We start from the raw sequence: 24,496 nt of genomic DNA, 5'->3' as shown, positions 1-24,496 counted from the left end.
ACCTTGACTACAATCGACTGACAACGATACATCGACAATGTTCGACCCTCGACACAGCATATAAAAACTGTTACTGTGCCACAGAATGAAAACATTTAATCAAACGCCTATCTAAACAATGCTTTTTACATGACGCAAAAACTATAGTAAGGTCCACGTTATAATGACTATATAGTGTTTGATCAACTTTGGTTTTGCTATCCTTGTCTATCATTCGACAAAGCCGGTGGTACTATCCTTTTCCAGGTCCACAACGATGCCAAGTATGTTTTTGACAGTGTAGAAATATAATTAATCAATGCAGAGAATCGGCATCGCTATTCTTTTATTTTTTATCCACTGCCATTATAACGTGGACCGCACTATAGACACGTCACGTGACCTTAGGAAGTTCCAATCCTGGTCTTCTGATTGGCTCATGGCAGTGAACGAGATCAATTGATCCGGATCACTTTAGTGATCTGAACCTACCATCAATACTATAGTGAGGTCCACATTATAATGGCAGTGTACGACAATACTGTTGCTGTCCTTTTCTATCATACAACAAAACAGATAGCACTATCTCTCTCTCGCTTTGCAATGTTGTCTATTTGCCAGAATATTAATTTAATATTTACTTTTGACAGTGACTGTACAAAACTGAACAAACCATATTCTCAGCCGCCATTTTTTTTCATTCTATAAAAATACTTGAGTACACAAGTCGTATAATTGATTTAAAATGTATTTTTGAAACGATGAAATAATTTTTAAACATTACCGTATGAGAACACAAATTAAAATACTTGAAATGACATTTTAAAAGTTGATAACTAAGATCCTAGACTTCATCCATGCTTCAGTTAGCCTACCAGTTCGTACAGGTTAGACCTACTCCTACCGGTATATTTAATAATATTGAAAAGTTATTTCAGAATTGATCCATTGAAATTACTCATGTTCGAATAGGATTTCTATTTTTCTATTATTTAAAAAAAATGGAATAGAATACCTATCAAATAACTCAATTTCTGTTGTTTTGAAATTCAGATCGGTGTACCACAGCTTTTCAAATTAGCCGCCATTCAGGTTTGTGTAAAAATAAAAATCTAATCTCTCTTATGAAAGCAAATTTTTAATAAAATTATGAAAAAAAATATTTTCTTGATCAATTTGACATTAAATTGATTATTTCATCGAGGAAATGATAATTATTATTGGATTAAATTTAATGAGATGAATTGAGTAACAGCTGTGTACAGTCAGTGGCGAAATGGAGAGAATTGGCAACGTTTTTCTCCTATCTTTTTATACTGCCATTATAACGTGGACCCTGGACCTCACTATATTACAATGCGGCGCTTCTTAACAAGGTCACAGTATACATACAGTACGGAAACTTGGCTTTACCCTGACGCCAAAATCCGCCATCTTGTTAGGATGGTAATGGTAGGTTCGGATCACTTCAATGATCCGGATCAATTGATCTCATTCACTGCCACGAGCCAATCAGAAGACCAAGATTGGAACTTCCCAAGGTCACGTGACGTGTTTAGTATTGGGGTCATGTAAAAAGCATTGGTTAGATAGGCGATTGATTACAGGTTTCCATTCTGTATATTCTGTGACAAGGTACTAGCCAAGTTTCCATACTGTATGTATACTGTGGCACAAGGAAAAACCGTACTTATTTTATGGTGTCTGGCCAAATTTTTTATTGTTACAAATTCAAATTTAAGTATTAATTAATTTCTGTATTACCAATTTGATACTGAGAATCCTCATCAGTAATGAATGATCCGGTAAGTAATTTAGGTCTACATAATACAAAAAAATATCTTTAAACACAAACATTTTAAAACTTAACCTTAATTTTATTAAAAAATGTATATTTAAAAATATATTTTAATGTCCATTAATATAGTTACAAGTTAGTTTTTCTATTATGTACATAACTCAAAACAAAATTAAAATTTTTTCATCCTTTCTAAATGGTTGTTGTCACCTCCATGTTTATGTTTACTGAAGCAGTTTACTTTTTTGTAATGTATGCTCATATGCAAGCCACCTAAGTTACCACTAGCCTCGGCTAGGATTTTGAAAACTAGTGGGTTTTCACCTCTAGAGGACAACTGGCAGCCTTATGTAATAATTATAATACCGCAACTATAAGATCAATATATTTAGTATTTAATTAAATAGGTCCATAAAAGGGATCACTAAAGTGAAGCACACTGGGACACGTCAAAAAAGTAAAAGAAAAACAACTGCCCTGTGGCAGAAATCAAATAAGAAAATAGGCACTCACCACACTGCTCTCCAACATAAAGAACTCACGGAGTGAGTACAGAGGGTGATCAGTCAGCAGGCTCCTCAGAGTCCCTATAACCAGGCTATTATTCACAGCTTGTTTATAATATGCTTGTTTCGCATGAGGAAACCAATGGTGCACCAAAAAAGAGACGTTTCATCCTTTAGGACCGTTTGCATAGTTGAAGCTTAAACAAAATGAAATCAGCTAATGGCTTGAACTCAAAATGAAACACATTATAACAAACGAGAATTGATACGAATTTATTTCAGTTTGAAATGAAATTTAGTTTAAACTTTGACTGTGCAAATGGCACTTAGTCTGTTAGAACTCTCTAGTCGTGGGTTTAAATCCCGCGGTTAGACGTAGCCTAGATATTTCATCATGTATGTCATCAAATCACTGTCGCACTTTTCATTACACAAGCACAAGCAAACACCCCATTTGGCATCATCAGAAAATAGAATCAATTCTTTCTCACTCACTCTCTCTCCCACTCATATTTTCTCTCAATTCTTAGTTATTTAGATGTTTTTTTTTTGTCAAGTCAATAGGGTGGGCATAAGACCCCCAGGGACACATCAGGAAAACACAAACAACAAGGCAAGCTGACCCACTAGTCCAAAAAGAATTAAATAAAAAACAAAAGTAATAAGCTGCTGTCCAACATGAAAAACTCACAGAGTGAGTACAAAGTTCCAATAATGAGCCTTACAAGGCCCTCATAAATTCGCTGGCAAGCAAATTCCTAGACACCACCGGCAGCTTATTATAAAGCCTAATCGAGTCCTACTCAGTCTTTGGTGGGTCTCGTCCAGCCTCTGTCTATGTCTAGTCTCATGTGGGTGTATTATTTGCCTTGCTACAAGCTCCCCTACATTTGCATGTGTTCTGCAGTGAGTCTGAAATACATAGAAGGAGGAGACTGTGAGGATCTTCTCTCTCACAAAGATGGAACGACAGTGGGCAAGTCGCTCAGCACCACACACGATCCTCAGGGCCCTCTTCTGAATGAGCAACACTCGCGACACATCTATGACACCACCCCAGAGCGTAAGGCAATACAGGACTATGCTTTAGATAGCAGACCTTGAGATAGGATGCAGGAACACAAGATTTCAATTTCTTGAGTAGAGTAGAGTAGAGTAGAGTAGTTTTTAAGGTGAGTTCTGTTCACAATAGTGAGGTCCACGTTATAATGACAGTGGAGAAAGATAGGAGAACAATCCTTTGTCTTGTCAATGCCTTCTATAGACGGTAGCTAATACAGATTTATTGATGTAATATTAACTGTTCATTCACGTTCAAAATAATGAATAGTGATGACTCGCCTTATGGGAACTCAGACACAAGCTCTCATGAACTTGAAACCAACTTTCCCAAAATCAATCCGATTTTGGAGAAATATTATGCAATATTTTATGACATCAGCTGGTACTTAGGCAGAGTGATAGATTTTCCAGATGAAGGTGAAACAAAAGTAAAGTTTTTGAAAGTGGGACTAGGAGATGCCTATGATTGGCCTAAAGATGATGATAACCAGATCATCCAAAATAATTTTAGCCTAATTTATTCTATGGCCCCATCAATCTCATTGGAAATGGGCCCTTCTATATTGATGACAAATGTCGACGCCGTATTAGCAATAAATACAAGCAGTTGAAGAGAAATAATTAATCTTTTTTATTGTGGAGAAAGGAAACAGGATATGTTATTTAAATGAAGGACATAAATGGCCTACGTTGAATAAAACATGAATTTTGACATTCTCTTTTTGTATTACTTTGTGAGCTAAAACGTATGCAAACTACATAAACCCACAATTATACCAAATTTGAAAGTTATTGAGTGCTTCTTATTTTTTTGAACCCCAAAAAGTTTTTTTATTGATCAAATGTACCCCAGGGGTGATCAAATGTACCCCACGATGGGGTACATTTGATCAGCATGCTTGAGTTTTTAAAAATATTTCTTTAGTTAATAATTTTCAACATATGGTATTAATAAGACCAAAGTAATTTACCCAAAGGTATGAGTTATCTGTTAATATATTTGTTCAATTCAAACTGTCATAATAAAAAATACAAAAATAAATGTTTAAAAATTGATCAAATGTACCCCACTCTCCCCTTTATTTCATTAAGCGATAAATTATATTCTCCAATAATATCATAATTAATCCTCGTTATAGGCCTAATAATTAAGTTGTAATATTTTGTCAATTAATTATAATTTCTACATTGTTAAAAGACGATTTGGCAACAGAGCAAAGCGAGAAGGAGATAGCGTTATCCGCTTTGTTGAATGATAGACAAGGTTAGCAATATCATTGCTAATCAAACACTGCCATTATAACGTGAACCTCACCATAGACAACAAATTTTACTTACTATTCTCAATATTGTAGTGAAAACAGTTAATCGGCCAAGTAGAGTAGAGCTAGCTCGGTAGAGTTAGTATGCCAGTTACTCGACCACTAACACTACTAGTGGAAACCAGGCTTCAGTGCATCAACTCTTTGACCCTGATCAAAGAAGGTGGTATCATCTGCATAGCAGACAACACTTCTGCCACTCATGCGAGCTACATCATTCACTGAACTCAAAAAGAGAAGTGGCCCCAGGACAGAGCTCTGAGGCACTCCACAGTTTCTTACACGAGACAGCACACCATTTGCCAGTTAGCTAGTGCCACCTGGTCGTGGGTTGAAAACCCACAGTTAGGCGTGAATGTTTCATCATCTCATCAAATCACTCTCACACTTTCCAGTGCCCAAACACAAGCAAAAAATCCATTCGGCATCAAGGAAATAGAATCAATTCTTTCTCTGTCACTCTCTCTCCTACTCTTATTTTTATTACTCGATCAAATTCTCCTTTCATTCTTTAAAATTGAATGTGCTAAAATCTAAAATGCCATATCACAATTCTTCTAATAAGTTAGTTTTAAAAGCTTTGTCTCCCTTTTCCAGATTGAAATTGTGAAACATGAGGAGAGTCCACTTGAACGAATTGACATTGAAATGGCAAATGAACATTCTTATAGCAATACATCTATTCATCAGGCAAGTATTTGTATTCTCAAAGTATTCACTCCGTGAGGAAGACAGTTGTAAAAAATAGTTATATTTCTTGGTTTTTCATGTAGCTTTTCAATTCCAATTCTTTCGTCCAATTCAACTATTGTTGATTCTCAAAAAGTCATGTGTAGAGAAATATGATAGGCCTATACGAAAATTATGTGGAGAGAAATATGAGATTTAAATTTTCGTGTGAGATCATTTACCAATGTGAGATCATTTACCCAATGTGAGATCATTTATCCAATGTGAGATCCTCACCCTGTCGTGGTCGACGACGGCATTTACGCATAAATGAAAACTATAGATATTACTGCCAATTGATTGAGAAGAATGTGTTTTCGGAATAATAAATGCTGCATGACTAAGCACATAGAAAGTCTGTATTGTGATGTAAATGAAAATATTGATTGTCAGATAAATTTCATGGATTCACCAAAAAAAGTCAAGTGTGACATGAGATACATTGACTTTTTTGCGATACGAAGTTTGCCGGGTAAGCTAGTTACATTAGCAACACATTAGCATTTCATTAGCCCACCATCTGCTTGTGATAAATAGAAAAGAAATTTCCATTCTCAAAATCATGCAGTAATACCATAGAGAAATAAATATAAGACGATATAACATGGTATAGGTCGTTTATGTTCTAAATATCATTTCAATTTTTGTTAACTCAAGCTAATTACAGTCGACTACTGTCTATTACTGTTTTGGCCTTGTGATAGGGTAAGAATAACACAGTATGAGAGACTACCAGTTTCACATAGCTTCACAAAAAATAACTACTAGGACTATTGGCTTGAATTAACATTGAAATTTGGAACATAAATGTCTTATACCATGGGATATCCCCTTATGAACTGTTTATTTCTATACTGTTTATTATTTCAATTTGTTTCGTGTTGGATTGAGAACTGTTTGACATTTTTTGTCGAATAAAGTTTATTTCTATTCTATTCCTCTTATGCCATCTTTCCTCTATGGTAATACTCTGACAAGAGTCATCGATAGTGATAGTCATATTCACTCCAAAATTGTAGTATTCTCCACAGCTAACATCAACACTTACAATTCAATTGATGTAGATAGTTCAGGTTGAAACTTACTATATCTTATCCAAAACTTTACCGAACGTATTCCAGTAAGTGCTCAGCAAAAATAGTTGTTTGTGGTTTTTGAATCTTTCCTTAGCTGTACATCAAGTTATCAGATAAAACTAATCATGTCCTCTGTCTTCAGATCAAGAGTGAGAAGCAAGAAGATGGATTTGTAGAACATCAATTGACAACGAATAACATCAAACAAGAGCCAATAACCTTAGAGCAAGCCCCAACTACTACTCAGGTATTTAACAACCAATTATTCTCATATATTCCTTGTCATTGTTTCTGATTGCATTTACTGTTTAAGTGACAATACATGATACACAAAAGTAATCAAAAAGTGTAATATATAGCAACAATACGTAGGTAGTAAAAATGCAGTTGATAGGTAGTGTACTACAGAGATAGCAATGAGTGGTATTGTGAGAAATATATTATGATGTTACTATTGGCTATCAATATTGAGGTGATATAATGTTTGATGGTGAATATGTGGTCGTCTGCTGGAGAGAGAAGTGACATTTTGTGAGAGCAGGACAACAATACAAAATTCGATCCACTGCTGATAATGTGTCTATTTCATCTTAATAATGAACACTGTTTTATCACAATTCCATTCAAAAACATCATTAAAATGACTGGCCACTAACGACAGGAAATGCATGATGAACATATTCATCCTGCTCAGTCATCAGCGTGATGCTTCCAACATAAAATCGTTAAAATAAACATAACATAAATAAACCACTCGAAAATCACGAAATATAATAATACAAAAATAATTTAACTTCGAATCATTAAGAAAAAATAAATACCAAAAATCAAAGATACAAAAACATAACCTCGAAACAATGTGTTTGAAGGCTTTGGCTGTGATGACACAACAATGCAGACGACTGACACACATGTTCATCCTATCTTCAGTGGCCACTTTAAGGCTAGTCGCATATTCAGACGCGACGCGACGAGACATGACGTGAACTGAGTCTGCTGGATTAGTTGATAATCATATGATCAAATTGTAATGTTAACACGTGCTATACTCGTCTCAATGTGAATATTACAATATCATCATATGATATTAAATTCATCTATCAGACTCGGGTCAAGTCGTGTCACATCGCGGCGCGTGTCAATATGCGACTAGCCTAAAGGTGCAATTCGTGTCGAGACGCGCTGCTTGAAACGCGCGGCTATAAGCAGGCAGGTCGAGACGTGTGGTTACAGCCGTCACGGCTAGAGCACATAACCTATTCATCCATTAGATTATAAAAGGCTACCTTATTTTTTCTCTCCCTACCCCACATCACTTTTTGTAATGTTATAAAGTGAAAATAAAAGACATTATTTATCTATCATTTTAATGATGTACTTATTGTATGAATCAATAAAGAATGAAGATTGGATGACTTATTGGGTTTTTATGTTGTATGAACATTATTTCTGGCGCCAGATGAATTTGAAGTGTTTGCTACTTTATTACTTTTACGATTCATATCTAATGAATCATCAATTCTTCATAGGTTATGTGCTCTAGCTGTGACGGCTGTAATGACATGGTTCGAGCTAATAATAATAATATTGAGGGTGATGCCCACATAAGCTTTTATGCTTGTGCGTGGGTAGTGAGCGAGAAGGATGATGATGATGATGAGAGATGACGACTACTTTTTAGGTAATCGGGTCCGACGGCTTATCGTCTCCTCCAAAAGTCGGGTTGGCCGTATGTATGTGATAAAACTTCTGCCCCGGTCGAGATTCGAACTCGGGCTTTCTTGATTATTAGACCCGCGTGTTATCACTTGACGCTCGTTGACCACCCTTCTCAAGACGCCTCTAAGGAATTGCACCTTTAGTTTCAATTTCAATACTACTGTATTTCTTCAATAGTAATATCCACTATTCACATTTGAATTACACATGAAATCTATTTCAACCACTTGGCAATTAGTGGAGTGGCCAATTTCATAAGATTCTACGATTCTGTCAATATTGTATTTCTTATGTCACATTAGAACTAGTAGTTCTGTGAACAGTAGACCTCACGCACTTTCTCATCCACAAGTATCTGGTGTCACCTGTTCACCGGCTTCTCCAGACATCTGAATAATCCACTTGTCAGTAATTGATTATGAACAATTATATAGTCTGATTATTCCTATCTTCACAGTAGCCTATATAGCCTATACAGTATGTTTCAGAAGTAGTGTCGAACATTTTAGGGTATTGTTCCTGGATGATAGGAGTCTACAAATGTCGTATTTTCAGTCTATAAATGTCCAAAACTCAGCGGTTATCATTATAGCTGCCATTTTGTTTTGTTCACTTGGGTATTTTTATCTCTAGAACGAAATGTAATGATCTGAAATTTTACATGAATATTTATGCTATAAAGTCTTATTAGATACGCCTATTCCACCTTATCTAATATTTGCAAAGTATTGCTAGGACGCGGACTAGCTACAGCCGGATATGGGTCGGGGTCAGTGTCCGGTGGAGATACCGGACCTACACTTCTCTCCCTATCCTAATTATATTTATAAAGGTAGTACGCAGTCTGAACCAACTGCGAGCTGACGGCGGGCAGACTGGATCTGCGAGCCCAGAAAGAGGTTTCTATAGGATACTATAGGTAATACTATAGGATTGAAAGTGAGGGCTATGGGGTAAAGGTATGGTGGAAACTGGGGGATCTTAGTGGTATTCAATAATTCAGAATTTGTTAAGTAGTACGCAATCTGAACCAACTGCGATTTGACGGCGAGCAAAGCTGTACCTGCAAGCCTGGGATAAGGGTTATAGAAAGAAGGATTGAGGGCGGAGTTCAATAAGGAGCGGTATGGAGTTTTGTTAGGGCTGTTGGTGTGCAGACTGGATCTGCGCACCCGGTGTTGGATTAATATTAATGATAAAGTGTGTGAGGTATAGAGTACAGGATGCAGAGTATAGAGTTCGAGGTATAGAGGTGTAGAGTTTGAGACTATTTTATCGGGTCTGGGAGATAGAGATTTTTCAATAGAATTATTCTTCCCTACAACTAACGGGAGCTTATTCAATAATTAGCAATCTGAAAATCGCGATCTAGCTCTCAGCAAGTTGGACCTGCTAGCTAAATACAGGGTATAAATTTCAACTATGGGGAAATTGAGGTTTAGAGGATAGGGTTCTAGGTATGGGATTTCTGAATCGCGAGCCTGTAGCTGTGAAAGGATCTTTAGCAATTCTGGAAACTGCTAAGCAGGATTTTCGCGACAGTCTAGCAACTGCGCGACGGTTATTAAGGGCTAATCTGTAACAGCCCTTAAGGGAATGTAAATCACTCTCAATCGTCCGAAACGCTTTTAAATTAATAGTCAGTATGTCGACTATTATGAGAGGATAGAAAGGATTTTTCACAGACACAGTCTGTGGAATAATATCGGGAAGACAACAGTATGTTACTGCCGAGGTAGGAAAGGATTTTACAAGGATTTTCCTCAAGAATAATATCGAGTCAGAGACTCCTAGTAGTATGAAAAGGAGGACTCTGGGACACAAGTGTCCCAGAGTCCTCCTTCACCTCAAGGTCACCCAAGTCGACCAAACCTAATCACAAGGTCACCCAAGACGACCAAACCTAACCTCAAGGTCACCCAAGACGACCTAACCTAACCTATCCTAACCTAACCTAACCTAAAAAAAAATTAATAATGAAAAATCAAAGATTAAAAAAAAAATAATAATGAAAAATCAAAAATAAATAAAAATAAATCAGAAGGTCTCCCACCCACTCTGGAGTGTATATATAGTGTTCACAACAGTGGGAGGACCATCAGTGTTCAGTTAAGAGCTATAATAGAAGACACATCTCTCACATTCAGTTATAGGACCCGGCGTTTCAGTACATTGCAGCACAGCCGCACACTTCTCTTTGTGAAAAAGTATCCTAGGACACACGGCCGCCGTTTTGATATTCAATAAAATAGTATATGTTCAATAAAAGTAGCAATGAATTGCTGATTATTATTCCTCAAATCCTCTTCACCTACATTAAGTAATGTAAGAAGAAGTGACCATTCTATAGAATATACAAGGAGCTTAAATATCCAAACAGTAATGAGATATCCTCTGGGTAGCATGTATGCTTTCAGATATGAATTCTAGAGTGTGATCAAATCATTGTATCACAAGGGATATATTTTCTCAGTTATATTTCCCAGAACAGTATCCAATAGTATTCAGTTAGTCACTGTTCAGTGTTCAGACACTGTTCAGTCAGTGTTCACTTACAGCTCACTAGAAGCGGCAATGAGCTTGGATATAGTTGTTAAAGTATACATAATAAACAACAAGTAAATAGATATCCACCTTGGTGTAGTGGTTAGCACTTCTGCTTTCCATTCTAGAGGACTCGGGTTTGAATTATTCATAAGGACCCGGGTTCGAATCTTCATTGTATCTATGGGGATGTAAGAAGTTTGGTTAAGGAATGTAGGTAGGTAGAGTGAAGGTGTAATTGTTTGTAAACCATTACACCACGATGGATTTCTTTTGTTGAAATAAATTTTTTCAACTATGACTCAACAGGAAAGTTTTCATGTTTCAACCGGTCTGTATGACATCATAATAGCCAAGTGATAAGGAAGTTGTTGAATAATAACGAAAATGTGCAAGTATGATTGTCACTTCAATAAAGTCTTCACACTACAAAAGCATCTTATAAGGGCAGCACTGGGTAAACCAAGACGATACCCAAGCAAGAAAATTTTTGAAGAATTAAGTGTTCCCACACTAAGACAGATGTATGTAACTAGGATTGTTTTGCACTTAAATAAGAATAGAAGTAATCTAGAAATTAGAAATATACCATACCAAACTCGTTCATTAGCATTAAATAATTTCAATATCAACTTAATAAAACTAGTAGTTTTTCGACACCAATTCACCTATCTTTGCAATATATTTTCAAACAAAATTCCGATAAAACTAATTAATTCAGAAATTACTAAAGCACTTATGAAGGAAATAAATGTATGGGTTGAGCAGAATATATATTTTACAATACCTAAATGTTAATAAATCTATTCATGATTCTTTTGAGTTTTGAATGTCTTTCTATCATTTGTATTATTTATGAAAATTGATTAAGCACTGGGATGTGCTCACAACTGAAAATTTCATTTTTTATTGTATTCTTCTTCATTAGATTGCATTTAGAAGATTTAAATGTAGGCTGTATGACTTGTTTTTGGTTATCACCTGTATAATTGGTTTTAACACGAAATTATTCAATTCTTATCATTGTATTATTTATAAGAAGCATTACTATAATATTTATTACATAGGTATATATTTTTTCCATTTTTCAGTATTGCTATAGGCTACTTCGTACTGTTTGCTTTATGAACTCACAGCTAGCGCACAAGTTTAACTTTGCTGGCTGTGCCAAATCATTCATGTTTTATAACTATTATGTAATTTTGGCGAAAATAAACATTCTATTCTATTCTATATTCTATTATTATCAAATCTCAATTATTGAAAAGAATATAGAAATGAAACAGCTTCTCTTCTCTTGTATAATCATCGGTCCTATGATACCTCTCAGCTGACAACCAAACAGAGAAAAGTGGTGGTGGTGGGGATAATTTTTCCTGTTTCAACAGGTCTATGATGATGTCACCCCATCATGACTCACTCCTCAATTTCTCGTTATCATTAGTGGGAAGAAGTATCATATTCTATATAATTTGAGTCTAAACATAAATCCTCTATGGTGTAGTGGCTAGCATGTCAGCTTTCCTAGTCGGAGGTACCAGGTTCGAATCCAAAGGCAGTAAAGGTAAGTATTAAAGGTCAGTATCAACAGAACCAGAGGATATATTTTTTGTATGTAGTGGGTAGACTGGCCCACCACTGCCAGTCACCCCACCGCCGGTCGTCCGGCCGCCACCGGTCGCCCCGCCACCGGTCGCCCCGCCACCGGTCGCCCCGCCACCGGTCGCCCGGCCGGTACCGGTCGTCCGGCTGCCGCCGGTCGCCCCACCACTGCCAGTCACCCGCCGCCGGTCGTCCGGCCGCCACCGGTCGCCCCACCGCCGCCAGGCATCCCACCGGCTGAGGCCAAGACGGCTTCAATTTGGCAGTAGCCCCTCATCACACCAATCAGTTAATATCGAATGTATTACCATTTGTAATATATGATAATAAAGAAATAAACCATCATTGCCATTAGCACAAAAAAAGACACCAAAAATATATTCTTATTGTAGGAAATGTGCAATGCAAATGTGCCTCAAATGTTTCATGATAAAGCATCATGTGTAATAATTGTTTTTGCATTCTTTTTTCAAAAAAAAAATTAATTATCTTATCTTATCTTACTATCATTATTACGTATTATCATATTTTTTTAAAATAATTCAATAAATATTTTATTCTCAAGATATCGTTTTTATTTGGTATAACCTCCTACTTTGTGAATAGAAAGTCCAAAATTTGAGGGGATTTTATGACCCTCAGTTTGAAAACATGCCTCTCAGGTTTTGAGGGTCAAATTGACCTCAGATTTGATTAATTGAGAAATAGAATATCTAAATGAAATGTACACATGGAAATGATGTAAGTATAGTTATAATTTTTCTCTTGTCATTAATTAGATCAACTTAATTTTAACCAGCTGATTTGAGGAACCTGAGGGTCATGGATGTCCCTCAAAACCGCCAACGTGTTAAATCATTCACTATGAAGAGATAGCAGACTTCGTGTGTCTGCAGCGCTATTGTCCTGTCACCAGCTGGCTCAGATCTTAGAATAGTAGATTTGATATGCGAGGGCCTAGCGCCAGTTGATCAATTTTCATAACGGTAAGGAAAGTTGTGTGAGTGCGCCAGACCAGATTTTTACAGTATATTTTTATGTATGAAAAATAGTACTTGAATAAAACATATAATTACATAAATAATAAAGGAATTAATAAAATTAATCACTCCTCGATTTGGATCTTGTTCGGAACCATGAGTATTGACTTAGTCCTCAATAAGAATACACCAGAATATATACTTATTGAGGACTAAGTAAATTCTCATGGTTCCGAGTAAAATCCAAATGGAAAGAAGAATAACCTGCTATTCAAACTGATATTCAGACTAATCTTTTATTCAAATTATGTATATTTCCAATGAGAAAAGTATATAAATAATAAGTTTGTGAGTAAAGCTGTTTATGGTTTCCTGTTCTAGAAATTGCTCCACTTCTTGACCACATATCCTTTCCATTCAATGATTTCCAAACAATTTTTTCCTATGATTAGGAAAAACATCCTATTATCTCATTCACACAAAACAATGTTTCCTCCATTCCTTCCATTCTAATCAAAATAAAAGCAGGATATATGCGGTGTAAATCATTTCCCGCGAACTCTATTCTTCTATTTTTTATATGAAATAGATACCATAGTCCAGATGTGAATTTGTTCTATTACGAAGTGTTTATTCCTTTCACTCTTATCAAAATTGAAACAGGATATGCGGTGCAAATTATCTATATCAATTTCCCGGGAACTCAATGCTTCTATTAATCTTTTTATATGCAATAGATACAATAGTCCAGGTGTGAATTTATTTTTTTATTATACAAACATCAAGGCATTTATTATGGCAAACATCTATGTCAATCATATAGGTAAGAAATCACCTTACTATACCTTTACATTTACATTTATTTATTTAATTTAAAATAGAGGAATATATATGTTTTTCAATAAGTTTATTTGCATGTTGTTAGAAAATATGCATAACTCGCAAGAGAGATTGAAAATATCAATTTCGATAACCTAAATAAAAATAGAGACAGAAATAAATGTATATAATATTCAATTAAAATTGTTTATTCTCATGTTGTCAGAAAGAAAGCGCAACTACTTGCAAGAAAGATTGGATATTTCAATTTCCATAGCCTGACTAATAATAGAGACTCAACAGGAAATATTTCCATATACCTACTTAATTCATTTTTCTATCATCCACTTGGTTTGAGTATTATATTTTTATTATCAAAATATGTATTGGTTTTCCGAGTATTCCACACAATCTAGATAGTGTTTCTGAAGCGATTGAAGCAATTCCTGTTCTGAACTGATTCCCTAGACTGTAGAAAAGAACTCAGATGAATGGTGTTTTGCTCGGTAGTCTTATCACCATTCATAATAACACTATCTATATGAAGAAGGATAGAACGGTATACAAGCCTAGTGAATCGACTCTTATATTAAATGCCATTATATCGATTAGGTCAATCGTCTTTTATCATTAATACGCCATGATAAGATTACATTACAAAACTTCCACCTCAAACTGATTCTTCCACTACTCTTGAGAATGAGAAATACATCATACAGCCTACTCTTCATTAACGTATTTACTGATAACTTACCTTCTGGGACACATCACAGTATTATATCATTATCATCAATTCGATAGACCAAAGTAGAGTAATACATGCAATAATCTCATTGGCACGTTATTTCGTTGGTAATTTATCAACTACACTGAATAATCCCTTTCAATCAAGTTTTCTTCCGTACCGTATATAATTGGAGTTTTCAATAGTTTCCAAAGTTTTTCCACAATAAAATTGAAAGGAAAAGTGATTAGTTGATTAGGTAGGCTACAGTAGTAAGAATAATCTAGCTCTTCAGAGTATCGCTATTAATTCATTTGGCCTATATCTATTATAGTTGAAGGGATTTAACTATCAAACCAGCAAGATTGTAAATCCGCTATGATTCCCAGATTTAATTGATGACTCTTCTACTAACGATATATTATTCTTACATTAACGATATCTGCTATGATTATATTAATGATGGTTGACTAATAGAAGCGTTAGTCGAATGACAATTATTAGACTTAGTCTATTTATTATAAACTGATTTTCATTATTCTCTCAAACCAATAATATTTTCTTACTCCTGACAACCTTAGTTTTTTAAATGCAATTATTTCATCTCTTATTAAAAGAAAAATATTTATTTTTTATTTTTTTTCAAATTATTATTTAATAAAACGCATTTTATTCCAATATATAATTATTACTAACGGTCTTTAAAATAATATTTATTTATTTCATTCATTTTATTTATATCTATTACGCTCCTTTTTAACATTCAACTATAACTTATACAACTATAGCCGCCTATAGGCTAGTCTGTATTTATGAGTCGAAGAGTAGATTAATGATGAGTGATTGACTAGCTATAAATGGGCTATTACTTTACTACTACTAGGCTTTATAATAATGCATAAATATTTATTGAATCTCTATGCTTATAATTATATTATTGATTCTGTATTGATACAGGTGTGTACGTATAGTTATTACGATTGTGTTTAATGTTATATCTTAAGTTTTCTTTAACAAAATAGCATGTCTTGTCTCTCGTATAGATTCTGAGTGCACCAGGCGGCTCGGCTTGCTTCTTATGTATTTATAAGAGATAAGAGTAATGAGCGATTTTATGGCGCCAATTGATGCGTCTCCAATTGAATGCACGGAGTATGCAGATATTAATGATTTTTCTTTAAATTATTCTACATTTAGTTTTTCTGAAAACAGAGACTATGCCGGTTTCTCAGTGATCCACCAAAACATTAGAAGTTATAGAAGAAATATAGATGAGTTTACAATTATTCTACAGAGCCTCAAACATCGTTTTAGTTGCATAATATTGACTGAGGCATGGCTAAATGACGAGAGTGACCTCTTGGAAATCCCGGGGTATACGCTCCTCAGGTCGTATAATAGCCTCAACCAGTGCGATGGTGTGGTCGTATACATCGATTGTGATCTCTCAGTAACTTGCAGAGAGCTTCAGCTGGGCGGTCTGGCCACCTGTCTATCGATAAACTTTGACTGGAAGGGAACACTCTGTGAAGTCCTTGCTGTCCCAACTCCAGCTTACCTCTTTTCTTGAATGCTCTAGATAATTATCTCAAAGAGTCAAGGAATGGGGTAATGCAAATACTTGCTGGAGATCTAAACTGCAATATCATGAACGTTGTCCCAGGTTCCATAGAGGAAAAATTCATTGACGTGATGAATGAAGCAGGACTAACAGCATGCATAGACAAGGTGACAAGGCCGGCCAGCAACACTTGCATAGACCATTTTTTTGTTAAATTGCCACTATCATTTAATGCCTCAGCTGCTATTCTCCAAACTGCTGTGTCCGACCATTATGCCATATGTTTGAGTATTCTATCAAATAAGGATGTAAAAACCACAAATAAAGATCAGTATTTCTCAAAGGTAGATTGGACAGGAATTCAAAATACTCTCTCAGTGCAGAATTGGGACTCCATCTGTGATGAATCTGATGTGAGTGTTGCAACACTCCTTTTTATAGAAACTCTTCAGAATACAATAAAATTAAATACTAGAATAATTCATGTAAATGCAAGAAATAATAAGTTGAAGCCTTGGATTAGCATAGGCTTAATACAATCAATCAGGCATAGGGACAAATTAAAAAAGAGATTGAACAAACAACCTTTCAATGCTAACCTGAAAAATGAATTCTTACAATACCGAAATAGATTACACTCCCTGATTAAACAAGCTAAATTCAATTATTATAAAAACAAATTAGACGAAGTCTCAAACAATCCCAAGAAGTTTTGGTCAACTGTAAATGAAGTTTCTGGTAAACCTAATAAAAAGCTACCATTTCCGGTCGATGTTTTCGCGCAGGATGGGCGGACTCAACAGAATGCTACCGATGTTAGCATCAATTTCAATAAGTTTTTCGCCTCAGTGGGGAAGAGTTTGGCCGACTTGCTAACTCCTATGGGTGAGCCAGAAATAAATGATTCTGATCATGCTATCGAGTCCCTATTTGAATTCCAGCCTGTTACACAAGATGAGCTTAAGAACGTAATTGATAGCATGAGAGGTAATAGCGCCCCAGGCCACGATAGTATACCTGCTAGGGTAATCAAAGAAAATGTTCACATCCTCCTACACCCTATTCAACATTTAGTAAACTTGAGCTTCCAGGCAAGTGAATTTCCAGACATTCTGAAAATTTCAAAAGTAATTCCAATTTATAAATCAGACACAAAAAATAATTACACCAATTATCGTCCCATTTCACTATTGTCTATACTTTCAAAAATCCTTGAAAGATGCATAAAGATACAATTAATGCAGTACTTGAACAGACATAACCTTCTATCCACCTCACAATACGGTTTTCAGAAATCAAAAAATTCTTCTGATGCATTATTTGATTTATCTAAATATATTGCAGATAATATAAAAACGAGGAACAAAGTAATTATTACCTATCTTGACCTAGCAAAAGCATTTGATTCAGTCAACAGGGAGAAGCTCTTGACAAAACTGGAGATGATGGGTATCAAACAACCAGCTTTACAGTGGTTCAGGAGCTACCTGAAAGACAGAGTTCAATATGTTCAGATCAATGATAGTTTGAGTGGCCTGGAGCAAGTTGATTACGGGGTTGTGCAGGGGAGTACTCTTGGGCCTATTCTCTTCCTGATATATGTTAATAATCTACCACTGCTGAGCATCAAAAGTAAACTTTTTTTATTTGCTGATGATACGGCTGTGGTCTCAACTGGTAAATTATGGGACGATGCATACAGGAACGCTACAGCTGACTTGTCTAGAATTAAGGCCTGGTTTGACCACAACTCTTTGACTGTCAATATCAGCAAGACCAAGTACATGCCTATAGTAACCCGTAATCAGCAAGATCCAGGACACAAAGACCTGAAACTTCACTCATGTGGGGACTCTACTTCAATTTCCTGCAACTGTCAAAACTTAGAAAGAGTTAATCAATATAAGTACCTTGGGATAACAATTGATAACACCTTAAGCTGGAGTCCGCACATCCAGTTGGTGAAGCAGCGACTTAGAAGGCTACTGTATGCTTTTTCCCAGTTGAGTCAAGTTTTGACCAAGAAGCAGTGTAAGACAGTCTATTACGCATACGTCCAGTCTATTATACAGTATGGCATACTGGTTTGGGGAGGCCTTCCTGCTACCCTCCTTGAACCGCTTGCGGTGTCGCAGAGACAAATTATCAAAACTGTTTTAAATAAGGAATGCCGATATCCAACAGCACAACTTTTTACAGAATTTACAGTTTCAAATGTAAGGCAATTGTACATTAAATCTTTATTGATCTACCTAAAAACTAATAAACTTAAAATTTTATCAGATATTTTACATACCTATCCTACACAGTATAGAGCTAACTTCGGTTTTGCGACGCCGCAGGTGGTTCATGGAGTGGAGCTGAGGACACCTTTTTATTTGGCTCAAATGGTCTATCGTAATTTGCCCCCTGAGATAAGAACTGATATGGATGAATGCAGTGTGTCTGCATTCAAGCGTAAGATGGAGGGGTGGCTATACCGCCTGGGCTGGGAGTCGTCAGAAAGCCTGCTTCAGTCTGTTTATTGGCACTAAGATCATCTCTATTAATTTGATAGCTTTTCTTATACATACATAGATTTTTTTTCATTTTTGAGATTATAAATTTTCATAACTTACCTTTCTTCTCTTTATATTTACCACACACTTTATTTAATCGTTTATAGATTTACATATCTTCATTACTATATTCTTTTTGATGGTCATTGGGGAATCGGCTGGTTTCTGTTCCTCGGTAATTTTTTTTTTTATATGAGAAGCTACCATTATTTTTTACAATAAGTATATACAAAATATATTTCACTCGTGCAATCTCAAGAATTTATTCATATTTCAATTCTTGAATCTGTATATGTTACTCTTATCAATCTTTTTCTGTTTATGAAATTTCGTCAATGAAAAATGTAATAGGTAATATTTAATTTCATAATTTTAATACAAACTATCTTATACTCACCTTCTTGTTAACAAAGCCGGACATTCTATTGCCTATATAATATTATGAATAGACTATTGGCTACCCACTGTAACAAGAACCAACCCCCTACACTCAGACGAATAGTCTTGTAGGGGTATTCCAGTAAAACATGCTCTGTAATACAATGTAATCTGTATTTTGTATGGAATAAAGAATATTTGAATTTGAATTTGATACTTTCATATAGGTAAGAAATCACCTAGCTATGCTTTTGGCGATGCAATTTCAGCGACCCCCACTCCTCCCCCTATCACATGACCTTGGCTCCACCGATCACTGCTCTTAGCCTGGATGATGTCACATTGGATTACAACCTTCTCTGCTCACATTTTCCACTATTTGCAATATAAATAAATAAATAAATAAATAAAGCCTTTATTCAGTCTCCAGAATCACTTTACATGAAAAATAAATGTACAATTTTTAAAGAATACTTCTTCAAATAAAATCAAAGTTCATATGATACAGTACTGTAGTTAATCTTCTTGTTATATTTACATATTTATATCACTTCAATTTTTTTTTTGTCTGGAAACTAGGCCCACTAGCGGGCATAGGCCTCCCCCAGGTTTCTCCATCTCTGTCTGTTTCTCGCCATCTCCATCCAGTTACTTCCTGCTGTCCTCACGATGTCATCCTTCCATCTGGCTTTCTGTTGTCCAACTCTTCTTGTTCTCCACGATGGTTCCCAGCTGGTAACTTCTCTCGTCCATCTGCCATCCTCTAGTCTTGCTATATGTCCAGCCCATTTCCATTTCAGCAGCTTCATTGTTTTTGTCACATCCTCAAGGTTTGTCCTACTTCTTATAACAGAGTTTCTGATTCTTTGTTGTCTCCTAATGTTCAATATACTCCTCTCCATGGCTGTTTGAGTGACTTGAACCTTCCTCAGCAACGATTTCTTACAAGCCCAGGACTGTACTCCATATATAAGTGCTGGTATTATACATGACTTGAGAACTTTTGCCTTTGTTGTGACATTGAGATCTTTACTCTTCATAATACACTTCAAAGCCCAGTATTTCTTCCATGCTATGTTGCATCTTCTCTTCACCTCTGTTTCTTCTCTTGCTGCAAATGAAAAGTTCTGACCGAGATAAATAACTTCATTTGTCGGATTCAACCTTTTGCCGTTGATTTCTATTTCACAAGTTTCTCTGTTGGACATTATGAAAGTCTTATCTGGATTGATGATGAGTCCGGCTTGTTCACTGGTGTTTGCGAGATCTTCCAACATAGCTTGCAGTTCCAGATTCGATTTTGCAATAATGACAATATCATCCGCAAAACGAAGATGATTGAGATATTCTCCATTGATCTTAATTCCTAATCTCTCCCATCTTAACAGTTTAAAAACCTCTTGGAGAGCTGCATTGAATAGTGTCGGTGATGCCGGGTCACCCTGCTTTACTCCTCTTTCTAGCCTGAAGTACTTGCCTGGTTTTTCAAGAATTACCCTTGCGGTACTGTTTTCGTAATAATGTTCCAGTATGTTAATGTAGATCTCTGGAACACCTTGATTTCGAAGAGCCGTGAACAAGAATGCATGACTAACACTATCGAACGCTTTCCGGTAGTCGACAAATGCCATATGAAGACCAATTTGATACTCTGAACATTTTTCAATTAGTTGATTGATGACTTGGATATTATTGAGAGTTGAAAAGCCTTTCCGGAATCCGGCTTGCTCGACGGGTTGCTGAGATTCGAGGATCGGTTGAATGCGGTTTGTCAATAGTCTCATGAATAATTTTCCGATGGATGACGTAATACTGATGGGGCGGAAGTTATTTATATCGTATATGTCTCCTTTTTTGTACAGAAGTATAATATCGGCTGATTTCCACTGATGTGGTACATGCTGCTCTCTCAATACTCTATTGAATACATTTGTCATCAGGGTTATAATCACTGGAGCAAGAGTCTGAATCATTTCATTTGTGATTTTATTGTTACCAGCCATTTTGTTTTTCTTCAATGTTTGTACACAATTCATTACTTCTTGATCTTGGAAAACTGTAATATCTGTAACTGTAATAACATTTGAAATATCAAATGTTGTATTCTCAGAGCATTTGAATAATTTCTTGTAGAATAGTGTAGCTTTCTCAATTATTCCGTGTCTATTCCTATCTATTCTTCCACGTTTATCTTTCAGTCCTGAGTTCCATTGAATACCATGTGATAGATCCTTCTTCATTTGTTTTATTGAACCAGTTGAGTCTAAGGCTTCTGAAATGATTCGGTCCTCATGAATTTTCAGGTCTTTTCTAATATGAAGTCTCGTTATTCTACATAGAAGGTTGTATTCGATTTTTTCTTCTGAAGTTTTTGGATTCTTCCTCTTCAAAGCCTCTCTCATACATATTAAATCTTTCGTGTTTTGTGAGATTTTTGTTGGTTTGCTTGAAGCTGATTGTTTGAATGATCTTACAACAAGAAATTCCATCAGATCGTAGGTCTCCTGCAATGTCAGGTGCGATTCATTTTCAATGATGTGTTGTACATTGGTCGCTAACTCCTGTATCTCTCTTTCATCCAATTCCAGCGTTCTAATAACATTTCCATTCCAAACACGCCTCGGTCTCATTGAAGCCCATTCTTTAGACAATGTGATAGTTATCAGTCTATGGTCTGTGAAGAATTTACAATTTACTATGAATTTACTATGAGAATTTACTATGGTCTGTGTATAAGATACAAACTATCTTATACTCACCTTCTTGTTAACAAAGCCGGACATTCTATTGCCTATATAATATTATGAATAGACTATTGGCTACCCACTGTAACAAGAACCAACCCCCTCCACTCAGACGAATAGTCTTGTAGGGGTATTCCAGTAAAACATGCTCTGTAATACAATGTAATCTGTATTTTGTATGGAATAAAGAATATTTGAATTTGAATTTGATACTTTCATATAGGTAAGAAATCACCTAGCTATGCTTTTGGCGATGCAATTTCAGCGACCCCCACTCCTCCCCCTATCACATGACCTTGGCTCCACCGATCACTGCTCTTAGCCTGGATGATGTCACATTGGATTACAACCTTCTCTGCTCACATTTTCCACTATTTGCAATACCTTAAATTAAATACAAAATATAACTCTTTCCTTATGTCTACTGGGGTTATGCTTTAGAACATCCAGCTTAATTCTAATTTTATAATTCAAATCAATGTTAGAGCTCTCAAATTCCTCCTCTAACCAATAGTTAGACACATACAATTCTTCTAGGCTCTCAAACTGTAAAATATACCGTATCTTGTTTCTATTGTACACTTCTTTTATTGCAATAATGACCAACTCTATACCTTCTGGTAACTCTTCTAATCTTTTGCACTGTCCTACTTTTACTTTCCCTTCAATTTCCAGCATTGTGATGTTATGATACTGCTCCACTTCTTTTTGTGTGAAGGGAGTGTCTTCCAAGTTTTTCCAAACATCTGACAGAAATTTTAGATTTTGTATTCTAGGAAATGTATGACCATTAAAGCTTGTCATACCATTGAGTGTAATTACACAAATGTTCTCCCCCCTTCTCTGCATTTGTCTCTCATTTTTTCTCTCCTGCTAAACAAGTGGAGGAGGAGGGCAAAGGAGGAGGAGGAGAATGGAGGACAATTTTTGTCCTTGGAGGGGAGGATTTTAGTCCTCGGAGGGAGAAGGAGAAGAACGGAGGACAAAGGAGGAGGAAGGAGGACACAACAAATCAAAGGTTAGTTAGTTATTTGATTGGTGTGTGCTCATAAGAGAGGGTGGTGGAGTGGGGTCGCTGAAATTGCATCGCCGAAAGCATAGCAAGGTGATTTCTTGCCTATATGATGGTTTATTTCTTTATTATCATATATTACAAATGGTAATACATTCGATATTAACTGATTGGTGTGATGAGGGGCTACTGCCAAATTGAAGCCGTCTTGGCCTCAGCTGGTGGGATGCCTGGCGGCGGTGGGGCGACCGGTGGCAGCCGGCGGCGGCTGGACGACCTGCGGCGGGTGACTGGCAGTGGTGGGCCAGTCTACCCACTACATACAAAAAATATATCCTCTGGTTCTGTTGATACTGACCTTTAATACTTACCTTTACCGCCTTGGATTCGAGCCTAGAACCTCCAACTCGGGAAGCTGACTTGCTAACCACTACACCATAGAGGATTTATGTTTAAAGACTTAAATTATATAGAATATGATACTTCTTTATACTAATGATAACAAAGAATTGAGAAGTGAGTCATGATGGGGTGGCATTGTCATAGACCTGTTGACAAGGAAGGTTATCCCCACCACCACCACCACTTTTCTCTGTTTGGTATAAGATGGCTTGTCAGCACTGAGAGGTATTCCATCTACTGCGACATGTTGTCAAACAGTGAGCTATGTCTGCGGGATGTAGTGATTGAGCTTGAGGAGGAGGAACTACTTAGTCATGGAATTATCTCATTGACAGACATTTGCAATGATGCAGGACATTTGAGTTCAGAGTTTAGGGTCCAGAGTCCAGAAGTCTAGAGTTCAGAGCCCCGAGTCCAGAGTCCAGAAGTCCAGAGTTCAGAGCCTGAGTCCAGAGTTCAGAGCCCCAAGTCCCAATTTATTCCCGATTTTATGTGTTTTTTATTATTATTATTTTTTTTTCCCATTTATTCCCGATTTTGTGTTTTTTTTCCATTTATTCCCAATTTATGAGTTTTTAATTTTTTTTTTTAATTTTTTTCCCATTTATTCCCGATTTTATATGTTTTTTAATTATTTTTTTTATTTTTTTATTTTATTTAATTTTTTTTTAATTTTTTATTTATTTTTTTTTTATCCTTGAGGTTAGGTTTGGATGACGTGGATGACCTTGAGGTTAGGTTTGGTTGACCTGGATGACCTTGAGGTTAGGTTTGGTTGACCTAGATGACCTTGAGGTTAGGTTTGGATGACGTGGATGACCTTAAGGTTAGGTTTGGATGACGTGGATGACCTTGAGGTTAGGTTTGGTCGACTTGGGTGACCTTGAGGTTAGGTTTGGTTGACCTGGATGACCTTGAGGTTAGGTTTGGTCAACTTGGGTGACCTTGAGGTCACTTGGGGGGCACTTGTGCACCAGACTC

The 24,496-nt window shown here is 36.1% G+C and overlaps 1 protein-coding gene across 2 annotated transcripts in view; it reads left to right on the top strand.

Moving 5' to 3' along the window:
- Positions 1-1,588: 1,588 nt before the first annotated feature.
- Positions 1,589-24,496, top strand: part of LOC111051993 (anther-specific proline-rich protein APG) — a 40,092-nt gene continuing 17,184 nt past the window's right edge. The window contains exons 1-3 of one of the 2 annotated variants that reach the window (XM_039423157.1): positions 1,591-1,784; positions 5,265-5,357; positions 6,615-6,719. In XM_039423157.1, coding sequence (XP_039279091.1) covers positions 1,773-1,784; positions 5,265-5,357; positions 6,615-6,719 — 210 coding nt within the window. In that variant the 5' untranslated portion in view covers positions 1,591-1,772. Of the gene's footprint in view, positions 1,785-5,264; positions 5,358-6,614; positions 6,720-24,496 lie in introns of both variants that reach the window. The other variant, XM_039423158.1, reaches the window with a different exon arrangement.

The sequence above is a fragment of the Nilaparvata lugens genome, chromosome 3 (assembly GCF_014356525.2).
Source record: "Nilaparvata lugens isolate BPH chromosome 3, ASM1435652v1, whole genome shotgun sequence".
NCBI classification, from domain to species: domain Eukaryota; kingdom Metazoa; phylum Arthropoda; class Insecta; order Hemiptera; family Delphacidae; genus Nilaparvata; species Nilaparvata lugens.
The sequence above is the reverse complement of the archived record's forward strand: the minus strand, read 5'-3'. Positions and strand labels throughout refer to the sequence as shown.